The following is an 18328-nucleotide window of genomic DNA, read 5'->3' on the forward strand; positions in this document are numbered from 1 at the left end:
ACAATTTAATGACTTTACATTCTAATCGGATGGGTTTGCAGGATGTAGCCGGATATTAGTAAATGGTGTATAGTAAAAACAGATTTCACTCAATGGGTTTTAATGTGTCATCACAAATAAAACAATAACTCCAATCGACTGTCAGTTCAAAAAAGTAATGTCGTTGTAATCGAATAATGCATCAAGTGCAATTCAAAGGGAAATAGGTGTAGATTGTATTCGAATAACAGTTAATTTTCAAATACAAGTAATCGACCATGTCGTTATAGCTATAGCCATTGGCAAGAATGAAGCGTCAAGTTGACGATTTGGATTGCCGAACGGTTCGCTATATACGAAGACAATTTGTCAAAGATTTATCTAACGGAACAAATAACAGCAGATGCCAAACTTGCGGGTTGTTGATCTAATTTCAACTACACATGCATTACTTCCTAGATCCTGAAAACACATTAATGAGTTGATTTGAAGATCCTGTAAAACAGAATGTGACGAAACATGTGACACATAACAGGTTATAATGTGGGTTACAGTTTGTTGCTAGCATCAGTGTGTGTGTGTGTGTGGGGGGAGGGGCTATTCAAAGGGGGTGTCATCCGCAGACTGTTAAACGGTTCTTATTATAGCACATTTCACAATAACGTTTCAATGCCCTTTACGGTGTAGTGCCCTAGGCCCATTTGCATAGAGCTGCTTAAGCACAAAAACAAGCTTACCAAATTGTACTAACCATATTAAAGTTTACCAACCAAAATATCATGTCACATGTACAATGTGACTGGTATCCTGCTCATTTCTGCTTAGCTTGGATTTTTTTAAGCAGTATCTTCTGCTTTAAGCAGCTCCATGATGTTGGGCAAAGGTAATTGGATGGACAAATAATTAAATTCGGTTAAACTTTCTATGGGTGTGGGCTACACTTGCTTTAATATAAAGGAAGAGTGAGGGCGTGTGACAAAATGTTTCAGTCCTCGCGCTCTCGTGTTTGGATAAACCTCGAAATTGTAAAAAGTCTCAAATCCGAAAACCATTCAAAGTCGGTGAACCACGGTTACGTATTTGTTATTACATACAACAAAAACTAAATGGAGATTGGTGCAACACCGAGGCTGCTTGCTAAAAGATGTGAACATTATTTGAAAAAGGACTACAAGTTTGAATATGTACACGTGTAGAAGACATCGAACACATGGATCAACATTGTGTGGTCTCACACGTTTATTTACTTATTCCGGTTTCGTATACACAGAGCAATGGAAGGTCTCCACGTTAATATTGGGCTACATGATCGTGCCTTTTATAAAATAACCCCCACGGCATAATTCATACAGATCTCCATGGGTGGCTGCCCCGAAGGCACAAAACAACATTTGACTTATGACATTAATATGTTTATGAACAACCCCAAGAACTGACTGGGGTTAAAGGTTGGCAGGCAGGTATGTACACGGGTATATATACATAGTCAAAACACACGTGGTCCTTCTCTATGGCCCTTTTCGAAACAACGGATTTGGCTTTTGATTCGGCTTCAGGCTCCGTTCTCTTGTCTGAAGCCCTTGGGACGATTTCACAAAGAACTTAGGACTAGTCCCAACTTAGGACTAGTTGAGTATCTTGTCCTTACTCGAGATAAAAGACTAGTCCTAAATCTTTGTGAAACCCAGCCCAGGGCGTGTACGCAAAGCACGAGCAATTGTCAAAACAACCGCGGGGCAAGCAAGCCTGAGCCGAATCTGAAGCAGACGAAGCCGTGGTGTCGAAAAGGGTAATTGATTCTATTGCAGACAATTTAATAAGTGCAGTTCGTGTATATGCGCGTGTGCGAAGTATTCGTAATAGTAAAAATACAACTGGGCACATGACGAACTCGGACCACATTTCTAACTATCAAAGACCGTCTGTATTATTTTATTTTTTACAATATAAGGCAACTGGACAGTTTTGGTATTTACTCAAAGTATTTTTTAGCATTAAAACTTACTTGGTAACGAGCAATGGAGAGCTGTTGATAGCATAAACATTGTGAGAAACGGCTCACTCTTTAGTAACGTAGTTTTTGAGAAAGAGGTATTTTCTCCCTCAAATATTAAGAAAACTCAGCTCCTTTCAACCTGAAAGCACACAAATTAATTTGTGCAACAAGGGCTGTTGCCTCTTTCATTATCCTATTACAACTTCAATTACCAATTGAGTTAACATTGTCAGAGATTTGTTAATTGTGTGCATATGTTTGGATACACCATTGAGAATATTGGTCTTTGACAATTACCAAAGTGTCCAGTGCCTTTAAAGATACATGCTATATGCAATTCAAACGCAAACAAATAAGGAACAGCACCCGTAACGTAATTTAGTAGTAGGCTAATTGTTGGTGGATAAGGTATTACCTTAAAGCTTAAAGCTTTTCCGTACCTGTTGAGATGTTTTAAATTTCTTCAAAATGGTTTGACTGAAAACTTCAAGATTAAAATAAAAGGTTAATTTGATAATAAAATATGTTCATTTTTTTAAAGGTGGGCGTGGCACTTAAAACGATAATAAAACTAACGCAAAAAAATAATAATAAAGTAATCTTATACAATATTTTTGACAAGGGAAGAGATATGAACGCTATTCCAAATTTTCATAAAATCCACCACGATCAATATTTTTGTGTTTTAGATACAAATTTTTTAATATAAATATCAATTTTGGCTTTACCCATATATAGCACTTTACACTCAGTACTTTGCCGAGCTCTGTGAAGAAACATCACAGGCATATTTTTCGGATGTTCGAACCCACGACCCTTGCAATTCTAGGGCAGTGTCATACTAGACCACCGAGATTGCCCGGTAGCTAGAGGCAGTTCAAATCCTATATTTGGCAGTGGGTACCGCATCGATTTGGGCAAAACCTAAATTAATATTCTAAATCCACGAAGCAAAATCTCCATCTATTAAAGATATTGTTTTATATTATCCTTTACACTCGCCATAATCACCAGTTATCCAATAACAAATCTGAGCGAATTTCAGTGGAGTGATTCGCATGGCCACATTCTGTTCTTCCCGTATTCCAAAAGAGTTCACATAGGATGTGAACCCACCATAAATACCGATGACTTTACGAGACCAAGTCGCCTGGTCTGGTTCCCACTGTCTCACGTAGATACCCGACCCAATGCTGGTTGGCGACCCGTCGCACTGTTGGTAGAATAGATGTTGCGTCCCACCATTCACGGTGCAGAAACGGTAAAACAGAGTTGGATCGTCTGGGATGTCAAAAGACGCAAAGTGCACCATGGTACCGAGGGGTATGTTGCCCGTGTCGCCAATACCAACTTCAAGATGTTGACGCTCCGGACTCCGTTTAAGTAGAATCACAGCGTAGTCTTTATCCAGAGGTAGAAGCCGATTGGATTTCTTATTGGTCCAATCGTAAGGCAGATACACCTTAGCAGCCCGAATCCAGAAGAAAGCTTGAGCATTTGCGAGGTCCGGATCCTCGCCCGGGATCGGTTCACGCTCGCGTCTGAAACCCGCGCGGATTTCTTTAACGTCTACGACGTAACGTTTCCCGTTATGGATGCAATGAGCAGACGTAAGTACGCACTGGGGCGCTATGAGGACCCCGCTACACCCGACGGAAAGCTTAACGGTTGCAGAGAACGGGTACATCGTAACGTATTTCATGACGTTTATCTCAAACCGTGAGTCTAACCCAAAGACGGCGCGTTTCCTGCGTTTCTTTGCCCCACCAGCAGCTTTCTGTTTTTGTTTCCTCACGGTATGCGTCCACTTGTTAATGTAATTCACCATTTTCTCTTGGACGCGAGGTCTAGTCAACGTTCTGGTGCCATTGGGGTAAAGAGTTTCAAACGCTAACATCTCTTCAGCCTCATCAACCGTGTAGTTCCTCTGAGATGCTACATCCGAAACCTCACACTCTGCATCACAATGTAAACTTATCCCGTCTTGGTTTACTGTATCTTTGTCTTGCTTTATCAAGTCCTCTTCGCCCCCTTCAACCTCCTCATCCAAGATGACGCTCTCAGCATGGGCAGTTTCTCCAGCCCCTATTGGTTTAGGTAGCTTGAATCTATGCCATTTATCAGCAGCTACATGCACCGATGATGCAGATACCAGGCTAGCAAACATGTACAAGGATGCCACCAATACACATACCGCATGAATGTTTAACATCGTGTTGCGGTTGTGGCAGAGCGAAGTGCAGTTGCCAAAACTTGCTCGTGTGAACGAACCACAGACCTAAGATAAGTTCGTCTACAGCTACCACAACCTCAAGTATACTGCCTCATATACAGAATAACTTCTGATCCATTCTCGGATATCTCGTTTTATATCACACCACCAAAGCTCCAGACGATCTACAGGCGCAGTTTTTCAAGCCGTGTCTTTAGAATCGAGAGTAAATCTTGTTTATCTCAGGAAGCATTTCCCACAAAAACGCTGCCAAACTTCTCGCAAAAACAAAAGTCTGTAGAACTACATTTGGAGCACAGCCAGGTCTGCAATTAGCCCGTTTACAATTCACCAGTGAGAGTTGACAGACTACAACCCGAGTAATCCCCGACTGCAAGAAAACTTAAGTGATTTCTTCCCGACTTGGCCCCGAACGTAAAACACAAACGCTGACTGATCTAAGATGACGAGTTGGCCCCTCTGATCTGAGACATTCACGGCCACGCCCACTTGATTCATAAAAAAAGTTCCATGCATCATGATTGGATGGCAGTTGCTATGACGTATTTGACTGGATTTACATACGGTGACTTGGTGATGAATGTTTTACCCCTCAGCGCCATATGTGTGAGTACACGGGCACACCTTGTCATCAGGACCCTAGACTTGATGACAAGTCGTTAGTCGGTGTCTATGTTTGCCAGTGTTGCCACATCCTACGTTCATGCAACAGTCGCAATTATACATTCATGCAGATAATACGTTGCGTGATCCGTCAGTGATTGACTAACACAAATTGGGATCGAAGATGTGTGAACCGTCCCCGCAACTGAACTGGGAACGACACACGCCGCGGCACAACAATAACCGACTTGATTTCAAGACTAGCAGGACCCTGGCAAAGCTAGTGACCTCACGAGGTCACCGTAACCCAGATTTGTCGTCACTAATTCAAGGTGATATTTACTACAAGAACTGTATGGCTGGTTTGTTTTGGATTGTTCAGGTAACGGATACAGAAGGTTGATTTCAAACAAGGTTTCTGTTTGTATTAATTGGACCATTGGTGTCTGCCTCTGCGGGTGGTAGGGGGTGGAGAGGGGGGAGGGGTGAAGGGGAGGGGGGCTCTGAAGTGGAGCGGTTATCAAAAGAAGCAACCATCCCGTCACACTTTTAAAAATGTTGTAACTATTGGTTCGATGGAGACTTTGTACATCTACTTGATGTGTAGATTGTGTTATTGTTACCGAAAACCATTTGCCTCACTTCACAGTGCCATTAATTTTTCTTGCACATTATTATGGAGGAAGACCACTTTCTCTATGCACATATCATCCAATAATAAGAGCTTTGAGCTAGCTACCTGCGTCTTAAAGACTTGTATAAAAAGTGCGTGTCAAACATCACTTTTTTACAAATGCATTCACCAATATTATGGAACTATCAACACTTTAATATAACAAATAACGCAATAAACTTCCGTAGACAGACCTTAATCAAATAACCAACAATGATAATAGTATTTCACGACAGGCGTAGAATGTTGAATAGTAGAGCCCCATGCTGGGACTACCCAGCTTGATCAAACTTTTGAGTTTACACACATATGCTCCCGAATTATTCAAGTCAATCGCTTGGATTTTGCTGGAGGCGTTTTAGGTCTGGCAACGACGGTCTGGTTTTTGACACTGTTAGATTACTTTGGTGTTAAACGAAGAGTGGTCGGAAGAAAAATGGGAAGGAAGTAGTTTTGTTTGTTCTTCTCCCTCTCTCTCTGCATTTATTGCATTTTGAGGTGTTCCAATCTCTCCATGTATTGGGCTACTTCTCCTGTTTTTTTTTTGTTTTTTTTTTTTTTTTTATCGTTTACAATTAGCAACTTTTTGTTGTCCTTAGTGCAAGTCCCTACCGCACCGGGTGCTTCCGATTTTGTCAATGTTTCCATATTGTACATTGTTGAACAATAATTATTCCCCATTTTTCTGCTGTTTTATGAAACAGTATAATTGTTCTCAATGCCAATAACTAACCGTTTGTGTGGGATGAGTAGGCCTCGTGCTTCACGGAGGCAATTGAGGCGATCGCCTCCATGTCCCCATGGCCCAATTTCATAGAGCTGCTAAGCACAAACATTTGTTAAGCATGAAATTTCTTCCTTGATAAAAACAAGATTACCGACCAGATTTCCATTTGTTGCATATTGCTTGTTACTTGTATTTCAGCTGTTGTTGGCTTATCCTGAAAAAAAACGTTGACATTTGGTTGGTAATTATGTTTTGATCGAGGCAGAAATTTAATGCTAAGCAGATTTGTGTGCTAAGCAGCTCTATGAAATTGGGCCCTGGTCAATGCCTTGTTGCCCTTCAAATGTTCCGAGTGACAGTAGAAATTTACAAATTCCTCATAGGGTGCCCTTAACAAATACTAAGGAGAAAATGCCTTGGTGATCTGCACTTTCAAAAAACGAGGCCTAAATGCCCGGGAAGAAAGGCGTATACTTCTACTTTAATATTTCACATAAGCTTAACTCCCCCCCTTTTTTTTTTACTTAAAGGAACACGTTGCCTTGGATCGGTCGAGTTGGTCTTTAAAAAGCGTTTGTAACCGTTTTTTATAAAATGCATATGGGTAGAAAGATGTTGTAAAAGTAGAATACAATGATCCACACAAACATGCCTCGAAATTGCGTGGTTTTCCTTTTACCTCGTCGACTAACACGTCGGCCATTTATGGGGGTCAAAATTTTGACTCCCATAAATGGCCGACCGTGTTAGTTCTCACAGTAGAAGGAAAACCACGCAATTTCGAGGCAAACTTGTGTGGATCATTGTATTCTACTTTTAAAACATCTTTCCAACCATATGCATTATATACAAAACGGTTACAAACGCTTTTGTTTTGACCAACTCGTCCGATCCAAGGCAACGTGTTCCTTTAAGCTCAGTTTAATTGTTTGTGATTATGCGCTTATTATCGTTCAAGCAACGATTATTGTTCATTATCGGGCTTTGTTTTATGAATACAATAATAAAAACTATACATAACAATCCATGCATGCAAATTACTTTTTGGTTTATTGGGTTTTTTATTTAATAATCTTCTTAATAACAATAATTAAAAATTTTATTATAGAAAATACAAAAACTTTGCCCAGCACATTTAAGGGTAATTACTGTCCATAAAATGTGGCTTTCGGTTGAACATCTATTTAAATGTCGAGAGCAGCCTTTTTTACGTTAGTCTTGTCGCATAGAAGCATCATCAACAACCTTAAAAACACAATCCGAAGCAAGATATTCAAAAAGCAGTATGTTTCTCGTCAACCTCATACCCCTGCTTCTGCTGGTCGGTGTGTTGACTCAGTCAGGTGCAGATGCTGATGAACAACTGGGGGAACAAGCGAATGATCTTCAAGGTAAATATTAGTATATAGATTATTTATTTTTGAATTTGAGTAAGATACCTGACTTGAATTGCTTCGTTTTACACATTGGTGAAACTGGGTTATGCGAGGGTAGAGGTTGATATTGTGTAAGAAAAAAGCCTTGTGAGCGTTACGTTGCCCACAACAGGCTGTACTGAGTAAACGGGATGTTATTGGCCCAATGACCAAGGCACTTAAAGGCAGAGTTGGTAATTACTCAAAATAATTATCATCATAAAACCATACTTGGTGACAAGTAATGGGGAGAGGATGATAGTATGAAACATTGTGAGAAACAGCTCCCTCTGAAGTAATTTTCCACGAATTTGATTTCTAGAACTCAGACTTAGAACTTGAGGTCTCGAAATCAACCATCTAAACGCACACAACTTCGTGAGACAAGGGTGTTTTTTACTTTCATTATTATCTCGCAAGTTCGATGACCGATTGAGCTCAAATTTTCACAGGTTTGTTATTTAATGCATATGTTGAGATACACCAACTGTGAAGGCTAGTCTTTGACAATTACCAATAGTGTCCACTGCCTTTAAATGGACAGCGCATCAATACGGTTGTTGTAAAAATTAATGCACCATTTAAGAACTTGTTCCTATTATTACTAAACAATTGAAACTTGTTTTATTTCCAGATACGGTGAAATCCTTCTATGTCAAGTTTATCGAGTACAGCTTCAATGATGATACGGATGCCCTGATAGGTTTACATGACGAAAAATGCAGTATACTGATTGACGGGTTGCCACCCACTACTGGAGTTGACGGTAGGGGGCGCACTTTCTTTTTTTGTCTCTGATCCACAACCATAAAAATAAAACACTGTATCAAAAATACAAACAAATGTATTCGTAATTATTGCCGTTCAATGTTTCAGTTGTTAACTTTCAGGGAACAGTGTGTTGCTAAGCTACCATTAACTCTTTGCAAGAATGTTCTTTTGTTAACCGTCGTTATTAATTACATTTTTTTATTTTGGTTAGAAATACGATCTTTGCTGAAGCTGATGCCCGAGAGAGCCGTTCACATTGAGCCCACCTATTGGGAGGTGAAGGCGATGGATAGCAATGCAGAGTATGTGTATATGACGTTGCATCTTGATTATTTCGATGAAGCAGGTGAAATAATCTTAGCTACGAAGTAAGTTGGTGTATTCATACATTCATTTCATTCATCTGTTTCAACAAACAAAATGGCAGCACAAAGCTGAATTATGTGCCATTACAAGGTAAAAATATTTGAAAAAAAAATGCTGAGATAGAAGAGTCATAAAATAACACCACCGCAGTACCATCTAAGATGACAATAAATATAAATATAAATTTGATTAACAACTGAGAGACCATTTAAAGATGCTGAGAGTGTTGTGGATTTGGTTTAGGGTTAAGGTTGAACAAAGTGCGCCTGTTGGCAGTCCGGCCGAATGGTTGCAAAACAATCAATCGTGTTAAAACCTAATTATTGTGAAAGTATTATTCAACAATTTCTGTTAAGACTCATGAGCTGGCAACTCGTGGTTTGTTTCCAACAAATTAAACACGTTTCTAAGTAGTTTTGTAACATTTCTACAAACTATAGCAATCTGTTTTTGTTTTGCATTCATGGCTTTCTATAGTTTTCCAGCCTCGTTTGGCAACATCTCGGGCAGTGATGTGACTCTATCACCCCCCCCCAACACGGCTAACTGGGTCCAACTTCTGTCGATACCGCCCTCTTTTGAACAAATTCCCATCATCTAGGGGACAAACTCTCCGATCCACGTTGCGAAGATGATTTTGGGGTAAGGGTATTTTTTAATATGATTTATTTTCTTCAAACAGTTTCTTAACCCTTCCCCATTTTCTTTTCTATTTTTGTTTTTTGACAGTGGAATAAATATCTTGAAGAAGCATCCGGATGGATACAAGTTTTACATCGTGATATTCAACAGACATAGTCAACAGGCTAAGCAATAGTGACATGATACTTCAACCTCGTTACCGTAGAGCTGTCAATGAATCTACTTGGATGTACGAAGATCGTCGCTGTCTCTGACTGAAAACTTATTAATAGTCGCATTATCTTGACAATTATTAAGCTTGGTGAATATTGTTTTTTGAGTTATAATTTGATTTTCGGTAACACTATGTATCTACTTGCCAGGTAGAGTTTGTTCTTAGAGAACTGTCTTTCTTTATTCTACTACTGCGGAGTAGATTTATCGTATGATCGGGAGACTTCTCAGTTCTGAAAAGAACTGTTCTGCTTCTTAATAATCAATACAAGTAGATAGACAATGGTGTTACCGCAAACATATATATTGATATACCTCATTATGCATTGCCTCAAATCCTATATTGTTTAAGTTATTCTACAAATGGATTTTATCAATATTTTATGTTTTTTGGGTGACAATTGTTTTCAATAACAAACAAACAAACGAACACCCCCACAAACAAAGTCATTACCGGGTGCACAATCTATTACACGAGTAGGGTTAGGGTTAGAACAGTGAACAGTGGAAGGAATATATTTGTTTAACCCTTGAACATTAAGCACAACAAAATGAGCAATGCAATGCAAGTGGAATTCATTTCTTTTTTTAATATAAATGTCAGCACAGAAAAATTTGATTGGTTCGTAAAACCTGCAGCATGCTGGTTATCACGATTTAGGGTGAATGAACTGTAAACACGCAAATGTGTTGCTTTAAAATCCTGTTTTGAGGGCAACTTTCAGACCATAACGGAGTTTTAAGCTGTAAATAACAAAAAAATAAAATAAAAACATTAAAAAATGCGGTTAAAATTAATGTTAAACTGTTGATCATTCTTTATCTTATTTGCCATACATGTAGTGTATTTAAAAAGTTCTGTTATTTTCCATAACGGTAGTACGTGAAATATTTCTCAAAATGCATGTCACTATCCAAACTGCTGTAATGCTTTTACTACGTAGGTTTTACTGACATTAATTTACAAACCCATTAGCAAACGTGTTAGACCTTTTCTTATTGATTTGTTTTTTTGCAGCCCAATAAAAAAAAACAATTATTGAAAAAATGATTGGACGCTTAATTTGATCGATTGTGATTATGTGATAATCTTCACTCGAGAACGTTGTTATTTATATTTATGCTAATGTTGACTAATTGAAGCAGGTGGTGCATGGCCTGCATAAGATACAGGAATTTGCTGATGGTCAATTAATTTTGATGGAAGGTGGGTGGAACGTAAAAAAATATTTAAAAACCCGATATCATTGACGAGCAGATGCCATGCAAATTACTTTTTTTGTTAATTATATAAAATCTTCACATTAACAAAAAATAAATTTAAACAGCTTTGACCAGCCTTATTCAAAGGTATGTTAATCCATAAAAGAATGCATTTCAGACGAAATTCTATTTAAATGGCCAGAGTGCAGCCATTTTACCTTAGTCTTATCGCAGCAAGCATCATCAGCAAGCAACCAGTTATCAACGGGATATTTTCTTCTCGAATTCATTCTCAAGAATTAAAAGCAATATGTTTCTCGTCAACCTTGTGCCCCTGGTTCTGCTAGTCGGCGTGTTGTTTGGATCTGGGGTTGATACAGCCGAACAAACGAATGAGCTTCGAGGTGAATATAAGTATAGTTGATTGCACCTAAATCGTAAGAGTATTAAATCCATTGGACACTTTCGGTACAGAAAACAAATTAAAAGTTCACAGATTTACAAATAACTTACAGGGTTTACAGAAGGCAATGGTGAAAGACTTCCCTTGAAATATTATTCCATGAAATGCTTTACTTTTTGAGAAAACATCAAAATAATATCAATTCTCGATATCGAGAATTACGGATTTATTTTAAACACCATGTCATGACACGGCGAACGTGCGGAAACAAGGGTGGGTTTTCCCGTTGTTTTCTCCCAACTCCGATGACCGATTGAGCCTAAATTTTCACAGGTTTGATATTTTATAATAGAAGTTGTGATACACGAAGTGTGGGCCTTGGCCATTACTGTTTACCGAAAGTGTCCAACGGCTATGTTTACTATGGGAGCATTATTGTCAACGCTTTTGTTTTAAATAATATTTAAATTTGAAGTTAATTTTAGCCTCGCCAAATGAGACGAACATCATCAAAAACACAGAAAGATGGAAACAAAATTCCTCTTTTAAATTTACCCTTTCCTTTTCAAGACATCGTAAAATGAGTTATATTTTCACCTATAGGCCTAGAAATTAAAGGTCAAGAAAAAACTGTATGCATCCTTTACACAGATGTTATCCGAAGAAAACATTAATTTCTTGGCTCAATCAAATTTTAAAATGTTTCAGATATTTTTTTTTCTTTATTTTTTATTATTTTTTTATTATTTTTTTTTATTAATTTTTTTTTTTGTTTTTTTTTGGGGGGGGGAATCATTTATTTTAGGCCCCAATATATCGTGAACATATGAGCATGCTCGGCAGCATTTTAGACATGCTCTAAAAATGTGCAAAACGTAATTTTGACTACACCCAGGTTGTTAATCTATAAACCCATTATGATCATCCCCAAGTCCTTTTAGAAGGTTTGTAGATGTGTTTAGCCATACTAATTAAAATATGACAATTGTTGATGTTATGTTGCTAATTGTTTTTCTAATAATGTTGTCCCAATACATAAGGCAAACTGTACTGCGTCAGCACTACTACTATACTGCCAAAAAACAAACTTGGGTGCTCAAAATTACACCATTGGTTGTCTTCACATGATAGATACGAAACAAAGAATCAAAATTAACATTTAGAAGTTAGTGTTATTTTAACACCCTTGGTGTTCATTTTTATTTTTTATTTTTTTTTTATTATCAAGGGACAACACCGTTGTGTTATTTTTTTGCAGTGCATTTTTATAGTATTCGTAGGTTATAAACATATTAATACAGAAGTCTTGTATAGCCCATCTACCAAACAAAATTTCAGAACTAGGGTATTGCAGTGATGATTTTTGGACCCAATTATGTAGCACCTTATAAGGGTTTACAAGATGCGACGGCGCATACAGGAGCCACAGTCAGGAAACACCGGGGCGAACCCCTTCTTTTTTCGATAAGTGCACTGGGTTCTTTTACATGGGTTACACAACACATGAGACCAACGGCTTTACGTCCCATTCTAAAGACGAAGCAATGGTCAAGTGGCTTGGGATTTGAACCCACACTCTGCTGATCAGAAACACCAGAGTTTGAATTCGGTGCACTTAACCGCTCGGCCACGACACTTCCAAGGAAATGTGGGAAATCGTATAAAAAGCCTTTAACCCACAACTTCAAATCTCAAGACCTTTCAGAACAGAATAACCAAACATGAATGTCAATTATTTTTTGTGATTTCCAGATGCAATCGTGACCGTGTTTGATAAGATGGTCGAGTACAGTCTGAAGGATGATACACAGTCCCTCATAAAATTGTTTCATCAAAACGCAACAATCATGATGGGTGGATTGCCGCCTGTCATTGGACATGAAGGTAGTTATTGATTTCCAACCTACGTTATTTTACATCAACACATAAGTTTGTTCTTTTTTTCTTCCTCTATTTGTATCCATACTTGTATTATAGTTAAAAGATTAATTAACATGTAAAAAAAAAAAAAATAAATAAAACAAAAACATATGTTTGCATTTACGTATTGATGTTCAACCATTCTAAAACATGCATCTCTGTGGATACACATTTTGTTCTTTCCATTGTTCAAGTACTTATGATTTTCCCGTAGACTCTGTACACCTAATTGCTTGTGGTGCATCCCGGTCTTTAGAATTTCCCTATGGAGTCATTTTATTTCTCCCTCATTTGTTTTGTCCCCAGAAGGTCCCAAAATAGAATGAGTGTTGGACATTTATAATAAAAAAAAATAAAACAAAAAAATAAAATGAAAAATTATCACTATATTTTTTAAATTGGCTAGTGGTCATTGTTTGGTTAAAATATGTTTTCGTTTTTATTTCGGTAGAAATACGAACTTTGCTGGAGATCTTACCCGAAAAAGCCTCCGACATCAAATGCATCCTTAAAGTGGTGGAGCCAATGGATGAATGCGCAGACTTTGTGTACGTCGCAATTCACTTTGAGTTCTACAACGAATTGAGAGAAAAATACATGGATGGGAAGTAAGTAGGAGCCAAATAACGACGGACTTATGACGTCATACTCACAGACCGGTGACCTTTGACCTTAAGACCATGTTTTATATGAAACAGCACATGCTTGTGTTCAAGCACATACTCATGTATTATTTTGTAATGTCGCAATAATCCAGTTCTTCTTCGCTTATACATATCAATTCAACTGAACTGAGTTCGGAAAGCAAATTAATCTGACCTCTTATATCGAATTTGATTAATATTCTGAACTTAATATAAGAAAATAGAATTAGCTGTTACAAATAGTTTGCCAGACCAAAGAGACCAATTGTATAAATGCAACAAACAATAAGATCTTATACACGTTTCGACCCTAACAGAGTCTTTCTCGGAGAACAAGGCTAAAATGACAACATAACCAACATGCTAGGTATTTAAGTGTAAAATAAGCAGCGACCTGTGAATACATGAATAAAGAGGGAGAAAGGGAGTCAGAAAACCCACAGAAAACAAAAACAAAGGTGTAAACAATAAATAGGTAGACAGGGGTGGAGGGAGGGGCTGATTTTGAACTACTTCGCAAAAAAGACCCCTAATTATTACTTGTTTATCCTTCATTATTTCGCAGTGGAGTGGATGTGTTCAGGAAGACTGGAGATGGATACAAGTTTTACATCACGATGTTCAACAAACTAAACCAACAAACTTCGGATTCTTCTGATTCTGGTTAACAAAAGGGTTATATAGCCACGCAAGGTCTCACTAATGACATACTGTACAACTCTGTTTACCTTATAATAATACAATAATTAGTTTCTGGTCACTGGGCCTTAAAATCATTCCTTAAACCATCTCAGCTCACTGAGGAGTATACAAAAGTATCGCAAGAACTATCTCTGCCCTCACAGGTACCCATTTACCCCTGGGTGGAGAGAAGCAATTGAAGTTAAGTGTCTTGCTCAGGGACACACGTGTCACGACCGGGAATCGAACCCACACTCTGCTAAACAGAAACACCGGAGCTTGAGTTCGTTGCTCTTATCTTTTCAGCCAAGACGCCCTAAACTATACATGGCAAGACCATGGAGGTAGAATAATACCTCCATGGCAAGACGTAGATGTCTGTCACGATTGTCAATGCTAAACAGACCGAAAAAACACGTCTCGTTAAAAAAATTATAACTTTATTGAGGATGGTCAATAAATATTATTCTCTGACTGAATTTTCTCCATGTCTTCTCTTTATTATTATTGTTATAAATCTATAAAAACTATATTGTCTAGTTCTTATAGTTTTCTTCCCGAACAAACATAAAACCATCCATGTACTTAGACCTACAGACCAATCCGACGCGCACCGGGCGCGCAGCGCGCCATTTGCTGCGGTGTCATTCAATGTCTAGATTGTGCACAAAAAGAAACCGCAGTTGGTGATTTTCAATAGAGGGCGCTACCAATTTTGATTCGTCGGATTGGTCTATAGACTTGACTCAAGTCCCAAATCCCGTGCCATCGCCAGAAAACTGCATTCCCCAACCTTTTCCGCATTCTCGGGACCACATTTTGACTTGCTTTAGTATGTAGTTGACTCAATATAAAAAATAGGGACCTCCCAGAGAACGGGGCTTGAATCAAGTCTAACTTGGACCGTACTTGGTAAATACAACAACTTACAGACCATGTGAACTTTGTTTAAAATAAGTGTGACCTTGTGCATTCTTTGGGAATTCTGGCAGGCATTGGTCATAATTGGGAAAGTTTACATTTTGTGTCATTTCTACATAAATCCAAGAATTATGAAAGTAAAGTTTTGAGATGTGTCCCAAGAATTAGACAGTGCAATCTCCATAAAATATAAGATTTTATGATTTACTCCACTAGGCTGTGTACAAATCGTGCCTGCAAGAAGTCCAGGCTCTGTGGCTCTTTTGTGATGTGACGTCACAGGTCACATCATTTATACAGTCAAAGTTAAACAGACAATTACTATTCAACTGATGAGGAGCTTTAATTTGAATGGTAGGGATTATGCGCTTATGGTTGCCATAAACCCGTCGTTCATGCGGGTTTCTGGCTTAATAGAAATACAGCATTGGCAATCATTTCACTAGGAATTATTGTCAGAGAACTAAAACTTGATTGACGGGTGAAGATATGTTTAAAAATACTGAGTAGAGCCGTTTTGCGTAAGAAGTGACTTATCGCATACAAGCATCGTTATCAACCGTGGGAGCTATCGTAATTCTTTCCTGACGCATTCACACGCAAGCATAAAAAGCAGGATGTTTCCCGTCAACCTTGTACCCCTGCTTCTGGTGGTCGGTGTGTTGACTCGATCTGGGGTTGATGCAACAGAACATCTTGAGGAAGATCAGAGTGATCTTCGAGGTAACTATTTTAAGAATATATTGATTTTACTTTAGTTGTAGAGTGTAACAGAAAGCAATTATAGTTAAGTCTTTCCATGTCGTATTTCCACCATGAAAAGATCCTACTTATTCTGATTTGTTTTTCTTTTTCAAATAGAACTATAAAACACGTTTTATTCTTATGTATTTTCAGAAGCGGTTGTGTCATTGTTTGATAAGTTTATAAACGCAAGTCTCAGCGGTGACACGGATGCGGTTGTGAGCTTTCACGACAAAGATGCTAAGATATTAATAGATGGCTTTCCTCCAGTTATTGGACTTGACGGTAGGCCCTACCTATCTATTTACATGATTTCTACATCATTGCATTTTAAATGCCCTGCAAACCATTGGTAATTGCTCAACACACTTGTTAGCACAAAACTTACTTGGTAATGAGTTATGGGGAGCTGTTGATAGTAAGTGTAAAACATTGTGAGAAACGGTTCCCTCTGAAGTAACGTTGTTTTTGATCACGAATTGTTTTCTCACTAAAATGTTTGAGTTGACCTCATCAGCTGCGGTCTCGAATTCAAGGCATCTGGAAGCACACAACTTGTGCAACAAGGGTGTTTGTTTCCCTTCATTAGGGTTGCAAAATCCATTGTGCTCTGTGATTGTACTGTCAACATTTGTTTTCTTTATTTTATGTTTATGATTTATTTTGGGTAGATATACGAACTTTGGTGGAGCTTATAGCCGAAAGAGCCGCTGAAGAAAAGTGGACCATACAAGAGCTGTGGCCGATGGATAAAGACGAAAACTATTTGTACATCCGTTATCACTTCGATTATTTCAACAAGTCCGGTGAGAACTACCTCGATGCGAGGTAAGTGATGATAATAATAACAACAATAACAATCACCAGTTTTTATAATCACCTTTCTTAAGGGTGTCTCAAAGCGCTTCTAGCGTTGTTAACCATGGTCACTCCTTAAATCGTCTCAGCTCCCAAGAGAGTGTACAACCTGTGCAACAAATATAAATCAATCACAAGAAAATTAATTACAAGAATCGATCTCAAGAACCATCTCTGCCCTCACAGGTACCCATTTACCCCTAGGTGGAGAGAAGCAAATACAGTTAGGTGTTTTGCTCAGGGACACAAGTGTCACGACCGGGATTTGAAACATTAAAACAAAATGGCCGCTTAGTGCCATCTTGAAGAGTTGGTTTTATTTTCTATAATTTTGGTTCCCTTTTCTTTTTTTAAATAATGTTTTGAACTAGTAAATACACACTGCTAACAGACATAAGGCCAAAAATAAAGAAAACTGTGTAGCGTCCCCGCCGGCACTTTTTTTTTTGTTTCACGGAAAAAGGGTAAATTTCAATGATCTCAGTCGATTGAAGTTGCTTGTAATGTAAATATCCCAGCCAGTTGTCTGTAAAAAAGTATCGGCAGTCATTAAAAACAAGCCCTATTCCCTTTTTTCAAAAAGGGCTAGACGGCTAAATCTGTTTTTGTTTTAATTTGGCCTAACCAAGAATCTTATCTGTTACATTTCACAGCGCATTGGCAGTCTTCAAGAAGTCTGACGACCAGTACAAGATTCACATAGTGATGTTCAACACTCACAACCAAGCAATATAATAAGACGTCATGTGAACCACACCCTTCACGGTTATCACGTTATGTTCGTCACGATCGTCACGATCGTCACTGACTCTTACCCAACATAATAGTTTAGAATACCGTGACAGTTATTTGTCATAGTCAATATTTAATGTAATTTTCTTAGTGCAATTGTCAACGTGTTATCTTTAATACTCTTAATTTCTTCAACCATTCCGTGGGTAACATTGCCTTGCTTTAATGTGTCACTCTGTCACAGTGTTTCATGCAAGATGGGCTAAGATTCATAGAGCTGCTTAAGCATTGAATAGTTACTAAGCACAACAAAATTATGCTTACCAAAATAAGGTTACCAGCCAAACTACCATATCACAAATACATTTTATGACTGGTATCCTGCTGATTTCTGTTTAGCAGAAATTTATTTTAGCAATATTTTCTGCTTGATCAGCTCTGTGAAACTGGACCCTGTTTGTATCCCAGCTAAAAAAAAACTCGGTATCTTACGGCAGAAACAAGTTAATAAAACAAACTGTGTCGTACAAAAAGGGGTTTCTTGTTATTTCATACGAGTGTTGTTGTAAAAGACAATTATTATACAACTAATGAGGAGCTTATG

At 38.1% G+C, this 18328-nt stretch overlaps 4 protein-coding genes and 1 long non-coding RNA gene across 5 annotated transcripts in view; 3 read left to right on the forward strand and 2 right to left on the reverse strand.

Annotated features, from left to right (window-relative positions):
* Positions 1–1237: 1237 nt before the first annotated feature.
* Positions 1238–4562, reverse strand: LOC139947140 (serine protease 23-like). The gene has a single exon (XM_071944997.1). It carries the CDS (start codon positions 4185–4187, stop codon positions 2961–2963), a length of 1227 nt encoding a protein of 408 aa, XP_071801098.1. The 5' UTR covers positions 4188–4562; the 3' UTR covers positions 1238–2960.
* A 2846-nt stretch (positions 4563–7408) lies between these two features.
* LOC139947169 (uncharacterized) lies at positions 7409–10391 on the forward strand. The gene is made up of 4 exons (XM_071945030.1): positions 7409–7602; positions 8261–8392; positions 8609–8765; positions 9493–10391. The coding sequence occupies exons 1-4, from the start codon at positions 7497–7499 to the stop codon at positions 9578–9580; spliced, it is 483 nt and encodes a 160-aa protein (XP_071801131.1). The 5' UTR covers positions 7409–7496; the 3' UTR covers positions 9581–10391.
* Positions 10392–10956: 565 nt separating this feature from the next.
* Positions 10957–14912, forward strand: LOC139947168 (uncharacterized). Its single transcript, XM_071945029.1, has 4 exons — positions 10957–11225; positions 12977–13108; positions 13596–13752; positions 14354–14912. The coding sequence occupies exons 1-4, from the start codon at positions 11132–11134 to the stop codon at positions 14454–14456; spliced, it is 486 nt and encodes a 161-aa protein (XP_071801130.1). The 5' UTR covers positions 10957–11131; the 3' UTR covers positions 14457–14912.
* Positions 14913–15836: 924 nt separating this feature from the next.
* Positions 15837–18234, forward strand: LOC139947157 (uncharacterized). Its single transcript, XM_071945019.1, has 4 exons — positions 15837–16113; positions 16288–16419; positions 16806–16962; positions 17646–18234. Exons 1-4 carry the CDS (start codon positions 16008–16010, stop codon positions 17725–17727), a joined length of 477 nt encoding a protein of 158 aa, XP_071801120.1. The 5' UTR covers positions 15837–16007; the 3' UTR covers positions 17728–18234.
* The window catches only part of LOC139947159 (uncharacterized), a 31659-nt gene continuing 30366 nt past the window's right edge, over positions 17036–18328 (reverse strand). Inside the window, exon 4 of the long non-coding RNA XR_011787323.1 lies at positions 17036–17101. This is a non-coding gene — a long non-coding RNA (uncharacterized lncRNA). The remainder of the gene's footprint in view (positions 17102–18328) is intronic.

Source organism: Asterias amurensis, chromosome 14 (assembly GCF_032118995.1).
Source record: "Asterias amurensis chromosome 14, ASM3211899v1".
Taxonomy (NCBI): domain Eukaryota; kingdom Metazoa; phylum Echinodermata; class Asteroidea; order Forcipulatida; family Asteriidae; genus Asterias; species Asterias amurensis.